The sequence below is a fragment of the Electrona antarctica genome (genome assembly GCF_951216825.1).
Source record: "Electrona antarctica genome assembly, chromosome: 8".
Taxonomy (NCBI): Eukaryota; Metazoa; Chordata; class Actinopteri; order Myctophiformes; family Myctophidae; genus Electrona; species Electrona antarctica.
The window spans coordinates 6,137,161-6,156,566 of record NC_136789.1 but is presented as its reverse complement, the minus strand read 5'-3'; the positions used below and the strand labels follow the sequence as shown (position 1 = coordinate 6,156,566).

The 19,406-nt window shown below is 43.9% G+C and overlaps 1 protein-coding gene across 1 annotated transcript in view; it reads left to right on the top strand.

The window, feature by feature from the left end:
- The window catches only part of cxadr (CXADR Ig-like cell adhesion molecule), a 48,512-nt gene that overhangs the window by 23,955 nt on the left and 5,151 nt on the right, over window positions 1-19,406 (top strand). Inside the window, exons 2-6 of the mRNA XM_079508214.1 lie at window positions 3,454-3,623; window positions 9,313-9,517; window positions 16,478-16,633; window positions 18,093-18,215; window positions 18,591-18,729. Coding sequence (XP_079364340.1) covers window positions 3,454-3,623; window positions 9,313-9,517; window positions 16,478-16,633; window positions 18,093-18,215; window positions 18,591-18,729 — 793 coding nt within the window. The remainder of the gene's footprint in view (window positions 1-3,453; window positions 3,624-9,312; window positions 9,518-16,477; window positions 16,634-18,092; window positions 18,216-18,590; window positions 18,730-19,406) is intronic.

Below are 19,406 nucleotides of genomic sequence, written 5' to 3'. Positions count from 1 at the left end.
CTATGGCCGCCACAATGCTTTTAGTTTGATGGGGGGAGGGGCAGAACACAATCAAACGGAACACGATCAAACAAAAATGTTTGGTCTGGTTTGGTTTGATACGTGTGAATAAGGCCTGGCACCTCTCACCTGAACCATCATTAGTCGGGCAGATTCACAATTTGCACAGCTGTAAGCCAGTGGAACAGATGGCAGTCTGAAATGGCACGTTTTTGTGTCCCCAGTGTGTGGCTTAGATTGGATGACATGTCACTTTATACTGTAGTACAGATGGATGCGTCCCAAGGTCACAAGTGTGTCATTGATTAGACAGGACAATCACCTCATAACAAACGGGTCATGGGAGACGATAACTCTGATAAATGGTTCCAGCTGAATGCATTTGAATGTGTGTTTCTTTTTACATAATTTTCTCCTATTTCTCTGCACTTGTTTGCAGAAAAGTCCCCCGCTACTTAAAGTCCCGCTTGATGGATTGAAACGGCTTCCTGTCACACAGATGCCAAACTCGCTATCCTGTTTGACGTTGACGGACACATATCTCCGTTTGTTTCAAATGCTTGCTATTGCTCTCACTTTCTGCTCAAGGCGATGGATCGCTCTCATCAAGAGCGTCTGTCAGAGTCAGTGGGCTGAATCAGCCAGCTGCAGTTGTAACAGTAGGGGAATAGAACTATGTGGGGTATAGTTCTGTGACCGTATCAATTGCTCGCAGGCTACTAGGCTCAACAATAGTGGGTGTGACTGAGACTTCTGTGCCCTTTGTGCATTTTGTGTGTGGGTTCTGACCATTTTGATTTAGTCCTGGGAGAGGTGAGCTGTTGTGCTGAACCGGAGGTCATGAGAGGACAGAGGAGACAGGTCACCTGAAGCCTCAAACATCCTGTTCCTAGCCCCAAGGCATGCGAGACAGGTTTTATAACATTTTCAACATTCTCTGTAAAGACAGAATCTGGATGAAAAATTAGTGTCTTGTCAAACGAGCGGCCTGTCTCTCAACGAGGAAAATCTGTGCCTATGTAACATCTACTTCATTTTCACTTCATTTTTCAGTTTGCAGCATGGCTAGATATTCTGTCTGTCTGAGTGTCTGTACATTACTTTATAGTTTATACAGAATCTGATACAGTGGGGATAACATCTGATTCTTGAGGGCATTCCTATAATATTTGAAATCCAAACAAAAAAGGCGGTTAGCTTCTAGAATATGTATGCTTTACTAGCAGAGTGCCCTCCATCAAGGCTGGCCCCTACCATCAGATGACTTCTTGGTTATGGTCTGGCAGAACATGAAGACGGGCACCATTAAAGTAGCAGTAGCTCAGGCTGAGTCCGAGGGCGAGTTGAAAGTGCATCGCACATGATGCACTTTGTGTGTGTGTGTGTGTGTGTGTGTGTGTGTGTGTGTGTGTGTGTGTGTGTGTGTGTGTGTGTGTGTGTGTGTGTGTGTGTGTGTGTGTGTGTGTGTGTGTGTGTGTGTGTGTGTGTGTGTGTGTGTGTGTGTGTGTGTGTGTGTGTGTGTGTGTGTGTGTGTGTTACCCCTACATGATACGAGGGCTCCTTCTTTTTGGGAAAATGAGGGGCATGTAACACTAGCTTTACTTGAAATTGAATGTCTGTGTTTCACACAGGCCATGGACTTTCATGTTTTATGTAGCATATACACAATGCTGCTGTGAAAAACACTTTAGCCTCTTCATTGTTTATAGATGAGTATTTCACAGTTCTGCTGCATTTTGCATAATTTTGCCTCAGCAACGGAAATCGACAGCAGCACGTTGTGACAACATAATATTTTTTTTAAATCTGTCCCCACCCCCTATCTATTAGAGGAACGTGGCGGGCTGTCAAAAGGGTTTTTGTGTATCGAGGCTACATGTGACAACTCTATTCTCTATGGTCTGATGTGTTCCTCACTGCAGCTTAAATCTCTTATTGAACAGAGAATCTTAGCCCAGAATGTCACCAGGAAATTGTGTTTATTCGCTCTAAGAATAACCATTTAACCCATTAAAACCAGGAAGGCACCTGTGTCATTTTAGATTTTTAGCTAAAAAACACAATATTTTATACTTTGTCTATTCAAAAATAGCAGATCTACAACCATAGCGTGGTATGAAGTGACAAATATTGAAAAGTTGTCCAAATCTTTGAATATACATTTTCTTTATTCAAATCTTTGCTTCTGGAGATCCCTGGAACAAAATATTTTGGTCCGCGGCCAAATACATAATTGTGGGGGTCATGGACATGAAAAAGGTTGAGCAATGAGCACCCCTGAGCAACATAGGTTTTTCAGAAAACTGATTTAGAAGGCATTTGTAGAATTGGCCTTAGCTCTAATGGGTTAAGCAGCTCCTCCAGTTGGATGATAGGCTGCAGAACTTTGTGTCATCATTGCCATTCCTTCATTGAGCACTGCTTTATTCCCTTTGTCTCACACTGTATCATCAATTATATATATTTATAATAGGTAGTAGGAACTACACTGCCAATCTTTAAAAAAAAACTAGCTTTTCACCTGATTCAAACAATTCATAACCCATATGTCCACAATTTAATTTTACAGGAGAAAAGTGTTAATGTATTTTTCATAACCCCACATTTATAAAATAATCATCACAAGCTTTTGTTGCAACACACATTCCTCATTTTTATGGCAATCCCATGATACACCAGCTTTATGTGGCACAGCATTCATATTATGTATCAGTTATCATGTTATTTCCTACCTCAAATCAGCCAAAGCATGCTCTGCTTTAACATTTAGACTTGTTACACCTATACGTTGTTATATCAAGCTGGGAACGCATCTGTCATTTTATTTGTTGCTATATGTCACTGTTGTCGGGCAGAAACCTTATCTCCATATTCAATCTTTTCGTGTTTTTCATAAATTAACGCCCTACTTACATACGCATCACACAAAAGCATTAAATGTACAAGCTCGAAACGCGGCGCGAAGCGACTCATTTTGAACATGTAGATATGCTACTTTTGCTATTTTAGAATTTGAATCCTGAAAAGTAACAGTTTTGGACATGTGAGGTTTCCACCCGACAGACGATATATTGAAACTAAGCAACATCATTCTTTTTTCCCTCAAGGTTTTTTTATTCATTACCATGCAATTAAAAAATTAAAGGAAGATCACACACACGCACACACACACTACCTTTTATAGGAGTAGATTAGGGTGCCAGAGTATAAAAACAGTATCAGATGGGTGTCCGTGGGCTAATGCATATCAAACTGGGGGTCCTTGAAATGGAAAAGGTTGAGAGAACCACTGTACTAAACAAGCCTTTATCCTGTTATTCAGGAAAGATGGGGGGGGGGGAAAGGTCCCGGGCCATCAGGACTTTTCTTTACTATGTCGATGATGTTGGTCTATGTGTCCGACCGTATGCCACAGCTTTTAAATACTTCCTTCCTTCCTTCCTGTCTATCCAGGTGTGATCTCTGGCTTGCAGATCACGTCCACAGGGCAGACGACCATAGAGCGGGCTAGCGGCCAGAGTGCCAAGCTGGACTGCCACTTCACCCTGGGCCCCGAAGACACTGGACCGCTGGACATTGAATGGACCATTCTGCCCTCCGACAACCAAAAGGAGGAAAAAGTGGTAAGTCTCTCAGAATGTTGTGATGTGTGTGGGTGGTGGCACATCTGTGATAATGTTCCCCACAGAAGTTAAAGGGACACTTTCATGGACACTGGGCTCACTTCCTTCCTGGACTACAATTCCCATAATTCTTTGGTGCACTGCTCCTCCTTGTGGATAGAGGGAGGGCTGTCTAAAGCGTTATTCATAGTCTGGATTTTCGGTGGTGAATACTACAACATGACGTCACGAGCCACGGTGAAGAGCAAACCACCGCCACCGCCCCAGCCCTTCTCTCTGTTTTTACTCACCACCGCTCAATGTTATTTCAGCTCTGGTGGTCAGCTCACCACCGGAGCGGCGGTCACCTCACCACCGAAAATCCAGACTATGAATGAGCCTTTACTGAGACAACATGTAGTCCAGGAAGTAAGTGAGCCCAGTGTCCATGACATCAGAGACACTGGGCTCACTGCTAAAATCTAAAACATCTAAAGCCACATATTACACACAAAGACCCCCAGGAAAGTGTTCTAAATCTTCTAAACGTCATTAACATATCTTTTTTTTTTGCAAAAAGGGTGAAGTGTCCCTTTTAAGACTTGCAATTACAATATATTGTGCATGATGTAAGAGCAAAATGGCGTGAAAGTGGTCATTGTCAGTGGGGTTTCAGGTATTTCATTTAGTTTTGCTTTACAGTTTCTTTTTACTGGAACATAGAACTGAGCAGGTTTGATGAAACTGGACTCTGTTCTTCCGCTGTGTTAGCCAGTTGAATGGAACTCTTCCTGTGTGTGTGTGTGTGTGTGTGTGTGTGTGTGTGTGTGTGTGTGTGTGTGTGTGTGGTGGTGGTGGTGGTGGTGGTGGTGGTGGTGGTGGTGGTGCACACGCCAGAACCCGTGTGCGCACACAGGTCTCTGGGGGGAAAAAAACATTCACATACGCTCCTCAAAGCTGGCTATAAAACAGCAGTTAATGTTTAACTTGTAACATGGGTTTAAAGCTTTATAAATCCCATATGGACAGAGTGTGTGTGGTTTGGCACAAAACACATTATGTAAGAGATGAAATGGTATAGCCATATAATTGTACAAGGGCGCGGAATCTGCGGATGTGTTATTGTGAATGGGCAGATATGTATACACAAAAGGTAACCTGAGCCATGTGTGTGTGTGTGTGTTTCTATGAGATCCCAGAGCCACACGGTGGGAAACACGAGCACTAGCTGTGTCATCACAATCCAACCTGGTGGCCCTCATCCATCGGCTCTGCCATCACATGCCTTCAGACCAGAGCCTGTTCCACTACCATCACTCACCCCTCTTCCACATCCTTCTCTTCCTACGCTCTCTCTCTCTCTCTCTCTCTGACTCTATCTCAAGGGCCCTCGTCTCTTTCTCTCACCCCTCCACCTTGTTCTCTCTTTCACTGACCCATCTACCAATGCCCTCTGCGCTCTTTTGTCTGAAACTGTGCCATAGAGGGGTGTTTTTTGTACCCACCAATTTGTTTTCGACCTGCTTTTCTATTTGAAAAGGCACCTGCTGTTTGTTAGTTATGTGGGAGAAGTTAAAACATTCTTCATTCATCATTCTTTATTAATGATTTATATCGTGAAGCCCATGCTGTTCTCTGTTTTGATTCTTTTTCTGCATTTTCATGATTCGTCAAGTAATTGCAGCTTCCAGTGTGGGTGGTTCCCTAGTGGGAGCTCCTTCCCTTTAGTAAATGAAGTCCAGTTTCATGGTTCATTATTTTCTCCCTTTTCATCTGCTGCAGCCCATCAAATGCAACTCTCAGACGTCATGTCGCTAATGCCTCATTTATACTTTGTTGTATGCCGGTGTAGCACACAGAAAATAGCAGATCTACAAGCTCACAATGCAGCGCAATTCAACGCATTATGAGCTTGTAGATTGGCTATTTCCAGTGCACAACACCGGCATACGACTAAGTATAACTCGGGCTTAAGCCATTCCAGACAGGCATCTCCCACTGTGCACGGGATCATTCTCAATGACCTCTTAGATTTTGTCTCCCCCCCACCCCAACACACACACACGCACACACACACGCACACACACACACACACACACATTCATAGTGTGCTGCTGTTAAGAAGTCACGTGCAGCGTAATTAATGGCTTGTTAATTCTGAGCGGCTGCTTAATATATGTGACAGTGCCCAGTAGGATTAGACTGGCCTGCTAAGACCAACGCTACTAGGCTGGACAAGGAGACGAGGAACAAGACTACAGTTCTAGCCATAGGGGCCGAGATGCCCTGAAAACAATCTTCAACCTTGGCTCTTAGGGCTCATGTGGAGTGAATGCAGACAGAATGGTGCTTTAAAGACCAACGAATAGCAATTATGTCCAACCGTGCAATAATTAAGGAGAATTAGCCCATGGCGTCAAGACAGCTGTACAATACACCCAATAACTTTAGCTTTATCGCTACACATTGGAGAATGGAGATGATGGTGTGTTCTTCCCCACCATGCACACATCTATGTCTGATTGCAACTTCTTGACCAAGCATGTCTGGAACTCATCATAACTGTCGGGGTTAGATCTGTTTATAATGGTACTGATAGATATCGGACCCATATTTTGGCTTGTTTCAAAATGATATATTGGCCGTGTCTTTTACCACGTCAAATATAAAAATCACACCCGTGTGAACTGAGTGGTTCAACTCAACCCCCCCCCCCCCCCCCCCCCTCTCCCTCTCTGTTTCTGGCACAACAGCGCCACTTTTGCCCCTACTGGTACTCATAGTCACACGTATAGGTTAACACACAGTCACATAGGTTAACACACAGTCACATAGGTTAACACGGACATTGCTACAGCTTCACGAGACGCAACATGAGATGCAACAAAATAAATCCACTGACGGCCTGTGTTTGCAGTGCACCCTCCTACACACACACACACACACACACACACACACACACACACACACACACACACACACACACACACACCCTCATTCATTACAATATTAAAACACATGTTCCCAATCTTGAGCTTTCATGCTGTTCATAATTAGATTTAGTGGGAAACCGTCGCTCTCTTCATCTGACATAGCCCACATATCATGAGAGTCTTTTGGGGTCTGATGAAGCATGGCTAATGCGAGTTGCTTTGTTGTGCAGAAATGAGAAATGCCAGGCATGCCATCAGTAACAGTCATTTGCATTTGGCTCTCATGGCTGGGCTACGTATTGGCTGAAAGCAGGTTATACCCCTCTGTATTGTATTTACCCTCACAGCAGACTTTAAGCTACAAGTGTCGCCTCCGCGACTCGTTGTGAGCTTATAGATCTGCTATTTTTTGGCGCAGGACACTGTCATTCAACGGGATATAAATTAGGCTGAAGAAATGGCAAATAATAGCCTCCGCATTTCAACGGACCCGACCGGGGCGTTTATAGTTTTTCCTTGATTTGACTGAGATTGGAGAATATGGAGATTGGTAGACTCCTTGATCGATTAGTCGACTATTCAACTAACTCATCAAGGTCAGGCCTATTAAAGCCAAATATGAATGGTGGGAGTAGGACACAGATTCACTCACTACACTACTTAAGAGAATCAGATTGCTTTCCATGATGTCACACAATCATCTGTTGTGAGCTTGAGTGAACTTGAGCCATTTATGTACTGAAGATATTGAGACATGAATTTATGTGTGCACGCGCAAGGGCCTCAAGGATTTGTGCTAATGCTATCAGCATGGAGGGGAAATGATTTTGATCGGCTGTCACACGTCCGCTATGATTGCACTTGGATATTATAGACATGCCTTGCTGTATTTTCTCCAGCTACATTACAACGATAAAGACCACTGAATTCATTTCCAGGCAACAATTCCACCTTCACCTTGAGATCAGGTTGGTTGCACGGCCACTTCTTGTGAAAGCATACACCGTGTCACTGTGGCAGTCCAGAGTGATTCCAGTTAAATACCTCTGGGAGCAGCAATACAAAGACTCAACAACAGTGTTCTCCCTCCCAGGCAGGCTGTGGCGAGTACTGTACAGGTGTCATTGCTCTCTGCTTTGCCTCTCAAATTAAGTCCCCCCCCCCCCCTTGCCTCATCCTCTCCCAGGGCAACAGTGACACATGGCGATGACCTCATCTTTACATATCCCCATGGAAATAACCCTGACCACCTCTCCTCTGAGTGTCCACCTCCTTGTCTCAACAATAGAGGTCTTTTACCTCCGCTCTGTGTGTTCTGCCCACAGAAGGCCAGGTGGAGGGTTTGTAATGCTGCGTACATCCTACCTGTTGTTTTCAATACTCCACAAACAACAATGTTATTCTGCTGTCCTCCACCACAACTGCCTACAAGGGCACTTATAACAGGCCCTTGTAGTGACATAATTTGTACATATATAGCTCAATGTCAACAACTAACCAAGTCAACACTTGGCCAATAATCTCCCAAACTTGTCAGCTTGTCTTGTCATCTGACCTTTTTGGTATTTCTTTTGTCAAGAATAAGATTCATCGTTTCGCAAGGTTATTGCGCAGCTGGGACTTTTTCCAGTGTTTACCCATGTACAGTACACCACACACACACACACACACACACACACACACACACACACACACACACACACACACACACACACACACACACAGGGTCTTAAATGTTTTCGTCTGAGAGGTAGAGTTCTGGTCTGCCTGAGCCCGGGGCAGTTTAATTTCCTGCCCTCCACGCTCTTATACCTCAGTGTTATTACTGCTGACGTTTTAAAGATTGATGGATATCTCTCTTGTCTTCCTTGTGAACCGGGTGGAATGTAGACCCACTATGGATTCCAGGGCTTAAGGTATATGCAGCGTCTTTATCATGCTCTTTGTACTTGGCACAAGCCTCCAAAACGAGGCTCACTCCCCACACACACCAGAACCCCCCGCTGACTTGCTATTTGTCTTTTGTTTCCCCGGCTCCCCCCCTTCCATTTTGAGCACTCTGCCTCCTCTGATGGGTTCATGGCATAGAAAATCCTGATGACAGTCTCCATGGAAATGGTGTAGAACATGCCTCCGCAAATACCTTTTTTATGAGAATTAGAACTCTCCTCATTATTGTTTTTTTTCCTTCCCCTCCTTTTTTGTGGTTAGTTGCTTGGTTGTTTTGTGTGTTCAGACCTACTGGAGAGCTTTCAGCTCCACCTGGCCTTCATCTCCTGGTATTTCCTTCTTGACTTCAAGTGGCAGACAGATTCACACAGGGGTGTGTGGGTATTATATTTATTTTTTTGGTTGGCGCTAGCAGAGCTCTGGCTCTGTTGTTGACACAGCAGGTGTTGATTCTGCTTCACAGTGGTGGCTTTGTTTCTACCATGTCCAAGCTTTGACGGCAGCAGAGGAAGGGCAGTACACCACACCACACGCAGGCTGCCAGACTGAAGGGCGTTGGGGAGATAAAAGAGAAACCTCTTTCTATCACTTGCACTGTCTCTGTCTCTCTCTCTCTCTCTCTCTCTCTCTCTCGCTCTTGTTTAGGTTGGTTCACTGAGCAGGCCCATGTTCTCAGTGATCATACTGTCATTTCAAGGTCTACTTTCTCTTGTTTTTCTTTTCCCAGAAGGCTGGTGTTTTTGTAAACCGATAAGTCTCACTCTCAATGAACATTGTCACTTTTATTTTTTTCATAACACCCTCTCTCTGTCTCTTCCCACCTCCAGGTGATCCTGTACGCGGGCGACAGGGCCTACGAGGACTACCACATCGATTTGAGGGGTCGTGCCCACTTCAACTCTGCCGACCCCAAGAATGGCGACGCCTCCATCAACCTGACAGGGTTGAAGTCGTCCGACACAGGCACCTACCAGTGTAAGGTGAAGAAGGCCCCTGGCATCAAAAGCAAGAAGATCCTGTTAACCGTCATGGGTGAGTGGAAGCAATTAGCGGTGCAGCAGTTATTAACTAATGTATTTAAATGATGATAAATAAATAATTATTTGTGTTACGTCATTACGTTTTAGGGTTTAAGCACAGAAAAATGATCATGCTAATATTTACCGTATAGGACGCAGCCATCTTGGAACTGTCAATAACTAACGACGAAACGGTGATAAGAGGCGAGCCGCGAAGTACTATATTAGGAGATCAATAACAAATTCGCGCGATGCTCCGCTTAGCAGATTAGCGTCCTCCATGCTAGTTTCATGCAGCTAGATTGACCCGCTGAAACAGCATCGGCTAATACTTCCGGTTCAACAGCCGCATCAAGGGGTCCTCAATTTGTTGTTTTTTTGCATTTTTCGCCTGGGGATGGTAAACAGGGGTGTCTAAGAACCCGCCTGGCGCTATAAATAAAATGTATTACCAAAAATAGCTAAATACCATTGAAAAATAGCTAATCTACAAGCCCACAACAGACTATTTTTGCTATTTTCCATCATACTGTTGTACGACAAAGTATAAAATAGGGCATAAGTGATTCTGAATTATTTTTGTGACGGTTTGTTGATATATGGGGGAAAAAGCACTTCAGGATTATTCTATTAATTGAAAAAGTAATCGATGGAATAATTGCTATGAAAATAATTGGTAGTTGCAGCCCTAGAAGCAACCGTTAATATAGTCAGGACACACAAAGAATGCTCCACTCTGGTGATTAACGAAATCACTGTGTGATGGCGTGCGTGCGTGCGCGTGCACACACACACACACACACACACACACACACACACACACACACACCAATACCAGGGGATCCTACCCCACCTCTCCATTGTATATAGTTTACATAGGCACAGCACTGCAGAGCATCTTATATACATACACACATCCATCATCATTGTAGCGTTACACTGTGTTGTGATTAGAGCTACTGTTACTTTGACAGGTTATTTATACAATATACATATAGCCAAACATGTCGTAAAAAAGCACATCACGTAATTAATACAAAAAAGAATTGTGGATGCGTTTCAAATATAAAATAAAAGCACAAGAACAGTGCTGTTCTTGTGGCAACCGTACACAGGAGTCGTGGGACCATAACCTTGAACAGATTAAGCTAACAGAATAACAAATACTTGAGGAACTCAAATAGCATGCCTCTACCCTAGCTACTGTTCTTTCTTTTTACAATATTGTTTAAACCTTTTCAACTTTTGTTAGACCGTATAGTGCACCAAAGTATATTCTGTAGACAGATACATCTGAGACATGAACTGGACTGCAGCGTGCAGGAAACAATTCCCTAGCTGTTCACCTCTAAAATTACATGTGGTGGGTCTAACCTTTCTTAGTTTATTTCCTGCACTTTATTTGATTTTACAAATGTACGTACAGTATGTTCTAGGGGAAAGGCAATGGCATTTATCAGATTCTTTTCAAAGTTGATCACTGAGTTCCTGCTGTCTTACCTCGCTTTACTGTGCATCTTCATGGGCATGTAAAATTAATCCATTTAGATCTGAGGCCAAATGCCTTCTAGAATCAGTAGTTCTCCTCCCATCAGAACATTTTGTACCAGGGACCCCAGAAGAGAATAGAAAATGTTTAATATTAATTCAACATTTTCAAAACACTTTGAAGATTTTTCAAACACTTCGTGTCTTTTTTCATTTGTGTGCTTAACCAGGAAAGCATTCATCTCATTTATGATTTTAGCAAAAAGCAACAAGCTCACAGCACGCCACTTCATGCCGGGCTGCAAACTTGTACATTTGCCATCTTTGAATATTTTTGATATTCAAAGATTTAAGCACACTTTCACAAAAAATGAAAAAAGCAAAACAAAACAGTGCAGACTGCTGCAGTACATCATAGGTGTTGTGTAAGCCAGCTGTTTCACTCCCTAGACAAACACACACGAGGCCTTGGTGTTTCGGGCAAGTGACTCATCCTTGTCGAACATTTAATTGCTTCCTGCCTGGGATTTGCATAAGACACAGCTTAGTACATTGGCGCAAGGTTGAAATTACTGTCATTACAGAACCAGTTTCCCTTATAGAAGGTGCTATAGATTTAGAAATGTCAACTTGCATATCGGCATTGTTGACATGACATCGTTCTTTAGAACTTGTGTGGATGTCCTTGTACTGCACCGACAAGCTCAACCAGGAAGGGGTTGTTGGAAACAATCCAGTTTCTTAGCAGTCCTGTGTTGCACTTCTAAGCACTAAACTCTTGTCTTGGCTCTAATGAGAGATGAATGTGCCCATTAATGTCCTGTGACTTTTAGCAGAGACCATTGGTTAAATAGACCCTGCCATTACCCTTGGAGTCGCTACGTTATCAAAACAATGAAAGTTGGAGTGATTTCGATACGAAATCTTCAGAAGAAGAAAAGGGTCCCGCACACTGTCTTCACTTATCGCAGTAGTTTTATTCAGATGACAACGTTTCGGTCTAAACGACCTTCATCGGGTATCTCTATCTGAATCTGAATAAAAGTCACCAGCCAAACATAATGTTCCCCAAATGTGCTAAAAGTACAACAACTATTGTATATGTGTAGAGAGCAGAGACAGGAAGAGAGGCTACAGAGCCTGACATGCTGCTAGCTATTGACCTCAGGGGCAGCTAGGTGTTCTGGCCTCCAGTGTGAAACGATGATGGGAAGGGTGCACATATTGCCTGCTCTGCGTTTTACCTTCAGGTTGATCTTATCACAATATACAGAACAAGAATGGCTGGGTGGGGCCCACGCACATCAGACCGTACACTGGCCCATACGTACATTATACGTAGAACATTATACCACGTCACAAACGTTGCCGTTAACCCGCCCTGTACCGGCATCAAGGTGTAACACACAAGGTCACTCAAACAAAAGTTCAAGAACTAAGCGGGGGTTGTCTACTTTCCACAGTTGTGTATTGTCTTTGGCTGAGGACAGACAGTGAAGTTAACCAGAGGAGAAGGGCCCACCTGCAGTCCACCATGGTGTACTCAATAGGCCCCGTCAGGAGCTCTCACAACCGCTCACCATCTCCAACTGAACCTCATCCATACACATTGTGCCCAGTCACTTCAGCTCTGCCCTCACCTAGAGGGAGCTCCTCATCATGGCCACGTGTAGTCAGTCATACAATGGTGTTGAAATGGTGTTGAAATGGCTGATCTATAAGATCACAACACATTGTGCATGCGACGCGTTGTGATCTTATAACTCGGCTATTTTTTTATTTTTTTTGGCCGCCATACGACAGCATATATCAGGCATGAATAATTATTTGAAATTGTACCATTAAGTCAGTGTGACTGAACGAAAGTAGTTTGGCCATTTGGTCATGACCACATCCTAACCACAACGACTACCATGGTTCATCTATCCCTTTATGACCACATCCTAACCACAACGACTACCATGGTTCATCTATCCCTTTATGACCACATCCTAACCACAACGACTACCATGGTTCATCTATCCCTTTAACCACATCCTAACCACAACGACTACCATGGTTCATCTATCCCTTTATGACCACATCCTAACCACAACGACTACCATGGTTCATCTATCCCTTTATGACCACATCCTAACCACAACGACTACCATGGTTCATCTATCCCTTTATGACCACATCCTAACCACAACGACTACCATGGTTCATCTATCCCTTTATGACCACATCCTAACCACAACGACTACCATGGTTCATCTATCCCTTTATGACCACATCCTAACCACAACGACTACCATGGTTCATCTATCCCTTTATGACCACATCCTAACCACAACGACTACCATGGTTCATCTATCCCTTTATGACCACATCCTAACCACAACGACTACCATGGTTCCTCTATCCCTTTGACCACATCCTAACCACAACGACTACCATGGTTCATCTATCCCTTTATGACCACATCCTAACCACAACGACTACCATGGTTCATCTATCCCTTTATGACCACATCCTAACCACAACGACTACCATGGTTCATCTATCCCTTTATGACCACATCCTAACCACAACGACTACCATGGTTCGTCTATCCCTTTGACCACATCCTAACCACAACGACTACCATGGTTCATCTATCCCTTTATGACCACATCCTAACCACAACGACTACCATGGTTCATCTATCCCTTTATGACCACATCCTAACCACAACGACTACCATGGTTCGTCTATCCCTTTGACCACATCCTAACCACAACGACTACCATGGTTCGTCTATCCCTTTATGACCACATCCTAACCACAACGACTACCATGGTTCATCTATCCCTTTATGACCACATCCTAACCACAACGACTACCATGGTTCATCTATCCCTTTATGACCACATCCTAACCACAACGACTACCATGGTTCATCTATCCCTTTGACCACATCCTAACCACAACGACTACCATGGTTCATCTATCCCTTTATGACCACATCCTAACCACAACGACTACCATGGTTCATCTATCCCTTTATGACCACATCCTAACCACAACGACTACCATGGTTCATCTATCCCTTTATGACCACATCCTAACCACAACGACTACCATGGTTCGTCTATCCCTTTATGACCACATCCTAACCACAACGACTACCATGGTTCATCTATCCCTTTATGACCACATCCTAACCACAACGACTACCATGGTTCGTCTATCCCTTTGACCACATCCTAACCACAACGACTACCATGGTTCATCTATCCCTTTATGACCACATCCTAACCACAACGACTACCATGGTTCCTCTATCCCTTTAACCACATCCTAACCACAACGACTACCATGGTTCATCTATCCCTTTATGACCACATCCTAACCACAACGACTACCATGGTTCGTCTATCCCTTTGACCACATCCTAACCACAACGACTACCATGGTTCATCTATCCCTTTATGACCACATCCTAACCACAACGACTACCATGGTTCGTCTATCCCTTTGACCACATCCTAACCACAACGACTACCATGGTTCATCTATCCCTTTATGACCACATCCTAACCACAACGACTACCATGGTTCGTCTATCCCTTTGACCACATCCTAACCACAACGACTACCATGGTTCGTCTATCCCTTTGACCACATCCTAACCACAACGACTACCATGGTTCATCTATCCCTTTATGACCACATCCTAACCACAACGACTACCATGGTTCGTCTATCCCTTTATCTATCCCAACGACTACCATGGTTCGTCTATCCCTTTATCTATCCCAACGACTACCATGGTTCGTCTATCCCTTTATCTATCCCAACGACTACCATGGTTCGTCTATCCCTTTAACCACAACGACTACCATGGTTCGTCTATCCCTTTAACCACAACGACTACCATGGTTCGTCTATCCCTTTCCACTTATCTTGGCCACAGTATAGCCTTGTACAACCTATAAATCTCCTTTCCCTATCCATTTATGTTCTAACAGCCGTCCCTTATCTCGGTCTCTCTCTCTCTCGCTCTCCCACTTCGTCCCTTTATCTCTCGGTGGTTCTCCAACCTCTGTAGTCTCCGTCCATTTTTGACCTCATCTTTCTTCCTCATATCAAACATATAAATCTGCACGTCACACGGCAGCGCTAATATGAGAAGCTGCGTGTCAGAGCCCAGGGATGTGTCGAGTTGACTTTCACCTTTTAAAGAGGCATTCAAAATGTCACAGTGGGCTGACATTTATTGTGTTTGTGTGACTGCGTGCGTGTGGGTGTGTGTGTGTGTGTGTGTGTGTGTGTGCGCGTGCGGGCGGGCGTGTAGATAGTGAGCAGAGTACACGGTCAGTGGCGAAAGAACAGTTTGTTGGAGTTAGGATCCGTCCTTCCATCCGATCGTCCGCTCAGGACTCGTTTAATTGTTCCCCTCTCTCCCTCCATCCTGACCCCTGTCTATATTAGATTAGTGGGAGTGCTCCCACAGGACAGAGCTGTCTGTCTGGTGTTAATCCACACGCGTCTGCCTGCTAAGCCCCCCACCCCAGCAAGCCCTGCTCAGCTCCAGGGCTTTTTGTTATTACAGTGCTCATTACAACGCTGTGATGATGTCAGCACTGCCTGGTAACATACACACTCCCGCAGACATGCCTAAAACACACACACAATTCAATTCAAAGGGCACACACACATACACACACACACACACACACATTATGGAGTTGACTCTATGAAGGAATACATCACCTCAATTCTCTGGAACTCATACCTCCTCCTACGCCCCCCCACAGGCCACAGCACCTCTGCCTTCCACCCTCCTCTCTCCTTTCTTCCTATCTCTTCACTCAATGCCTGGCAGACCACATTGCTGTCTGCCGCTCTGCATTTCACTGGAACTGCTCCGTCATTAATTTTGGTGCGTTTGGTTTAGAATACTTTAGAATTCCATGCCTGTCCCATCTCCTGCCAACACTAAGAACTGGCTAAAGGACGAGTCTGACCGTGCATGTTAGCTTTTCCCCCATGTGGAGTTCCCTTCACTTTGAGTGTTTGTGTATGCAATGCAATCACGCATGATGGCTCACATCTCTTCTTCAATCCACATTATCTTGACTGACAGCACCTGTAATGACAGCAGCTGTATCAATTACCCTGATTACGGCTCTCATTATGCTGATGACTCGATGCTGATTAGCAAGTTGGAAGTCAACGGCAGGAGCCACTCATACACATTTACATGTATGTAAATGTATGTGCGCACACACACACACACACACACACACACACACACACACACACACACACACACACACACACACACACCGCCAACCTGCGCCACCAGGGAGTGAGAGATTGAGAAACGAGGGTGTGAGGTGTGTGTGTGTGGGTTGAGATGGAATGGTGTCTGCGGTCCAAGCTAATGGGTCCACCTGTGTCTGCTGTAGCTAATGTCCCCCTCCTCTTCTCCTCCCCTCCACTTGTCATCTCTCCACAGTGAAGCCGTCCAAGCCCAGGTGCTACGCAGAAGGCACCACGGAGGTGGGCAAGGACGTTGTGGTGAGGTGCACATCTAGTGAGGGCACACACCCCCTGCAGTACACCTGGGAGAAGACCACTGACACCAAGCTGCTGCCAGCCTTCGCTGTTCTGGGTAATAATAAATAGAAAACAAATTGCTTCTCAATCCGCCAGGTTTTTAAAGGTCACACGCGCTTGCTGGGGGTCTGGCTATTGTCCATTAGTGTCATCTTGTTTAATACAGCAGATGACTATTCGTAGTCGGTGCTGTAAGTGGAAAATTGATAGATTGAAGGGAATTTGTCTTGTGCATCATTGAGCATGATGCTGCAGTCAACAGACAGTGTACAGCAGTGGTTCTCAGGGATCCGTGAAGGGGTTCCAATGGGGTCCCCAGCAAGTTAATAGATTGTTTAGATAAACATAGCCGATCTACAACCTCAGAATGATGTGTACAGCAATGTTTGAACAGACACTGACCATGACAAAAACAAAACACAGAACAGCAACTTGGAGACATTCTCTTTTTTCTCATAAAATTATTTATTTATTTTATTTATGTATTTATTTGACAGGGACAATGCTCATTAATCAACATTTCAGTTTTCACTTCCGTGTAAATGTGCCAGAGTTAGCCATAAGCTAATTTACATCTGTAGTCCCTGAGCAGGCTCTTAAAATTGTAGTAAATCTATACATACAAAGACAAGTACAATACAATGCAATACGAGAACAATAAAACATTGCACAGGGGACAAAAACAACCGCAGAGTGAATTGAGAAATGACACCAGTGATAAATAGAATAACTCATGATTACAGATTTGATTTGTTTTTAGCGACCTCTTCAGGTTGAATTTGAAGGTCAAATAGTTGGAGGTCTCTCTTACTTCTGTAGGGAGACTGTTCCAGTGATGGGAGGCTCTAACAGAGAAGACTGTTTTACCAAACACACTACATCTGATTGGCACTTCACAGTCTCCTCTGGTAGTTGCCCTTGTTGCTCTATCACCACTGTCCCTTCGATCTATGTACTGTTTCAGTGGTGGAGGTGCAAGTCCATTTAAGATTTAAAAAATGAGACTAGCATCTGCAAAATGTTTGAAGCTGTCAAAAGTAAATAAGTTGTACTTTTGAACTATATGGCAATGGTGGTAACGGTTGGCCTTTTGGTCCAGTGTTTTTAATGTCTGTTTGTAAAGTGATTCTATGGGTTTTAACGTTGACTGATTTGTCTGTGACCAGGTTGTGAAACAGTATGTTATGTGTGAAAAAATCATAGCATGCATGAAGAGTTTAGCTGCGTCTGTTGTGAGATATCGTCTTATGTGTCGGAAGTTAGATAGATTGAATTTGATTTTATTGGCTACATTTTTAATCTGTTTTTTAAATGTCAAGTTTGAGTCTAGTGTGATTCCAAGATATTTAAATTCTGATACTACCTGAATGCTGTTGCCCTCAATAAGAATGTCAATGTCAGGGTCTGTGGAGTTACGTGAGAAGAACATACAAACATACAAACAGTTTGTTTTGTGTTCAGATGCACACATGAGTTCCTCAGTGAATGTGAATGTTTACCCCCTTGTTCTCCAGACCCTGTTGCAGGCACCATGAACATGAAGAACGCATCGGGTGTAGCGACTGGGATGTACCGCTGCACGGTCAAAAATCGCGTTGGCAGTGACGAGTGCGTTCTACAGCTCAGTGTAACACTACGTGAGTGCCCATCCAGCTTCCTGTCCGCCTACTTACTTCCTATTCAAACCACTACCAATTTACACTGGGCAGTTGGTGAGCAGCTACAATAATTGTTTGGCGGTGGGCCAATAGCATTGTAACGAGTTGAAAACACGGCAGTGCTAATATGGATTTTGCATGCTAATGAGACAATAGTACCCAGAAATGTATCTGTCTCCAACAGGGGGGTATTTGCTATTGTAATGGGTTACAGATCAGAAAAGAAGCATCAAATTGTTCATCTGACATATTGATACAATTACAGTTACATGAGTTTAGGTTTGTAGTTAAGTCGCTTTTCCAAACTGTGAGAGCTTTATGTGTTGACGTATGTTCTTTGATCGTCTTGTTCAGCCCCCAACACGGCAGGAATCATTGCGGGGTCCATCATCGCAGTGCTGCTCATCCTCATCATCATTGCCATCATTCTGTTCTGCCTTTTCCGTGCTCGACACCGCAAGAAGTATGAGAAGGAGATCTGTAATGAAATCAGGTACTGTTTCTTAAACGCTAATGAGAGTTCTACGTTGTTGATGGAATCGGGTGTGGTTAAAGAACATGGTTTGGCACGGTATGATAATAGTATGTCAAGAAAGAGCTGTTGGAACCAGGAGACCACAGCGACAGTTGCTAGGCGACTACTTCAGCTCTCGTTGAAATAAAACTATAGCACGAACATGTAAATAAATAATTTTACACTATTACAGTAGTTTAGCTCAGTGGTTCTGGAACCTTTTAATTTATAGAACATAACTCTCAGGGTGTACAAGTGGAACCAAAATGGACGCTTACAGGTCCATTTAGACTTTCAGACCTGAAAGAGAACCATTTGGAACCTGGACTGCTTAGCATAATGGTTCCCAAACTGGGCTCTGGGGGCTGCCAAGGACTACAGGGCTTGTAATGTTAAATGTTAAACACAATGATAGCTAATTTCATCAACTGTCTCTGCCTGCATGTTCTCAATGTGATATCAGTCCAACTGGTCATACAGAAACTGTTATCCTGTAACTTTAACCCATTTAGACCTGAGGACGATTCTACAAATGTCTTCTAAATCATTTTCTCAAACATTTTCATGTCAAGGACCCCCAAAATTATATGTAATTGGCCGCCGACCCCCATCTGAAAATATGTTGTTTCGGGGACCCCCGAAACGTTCGCTCTGAA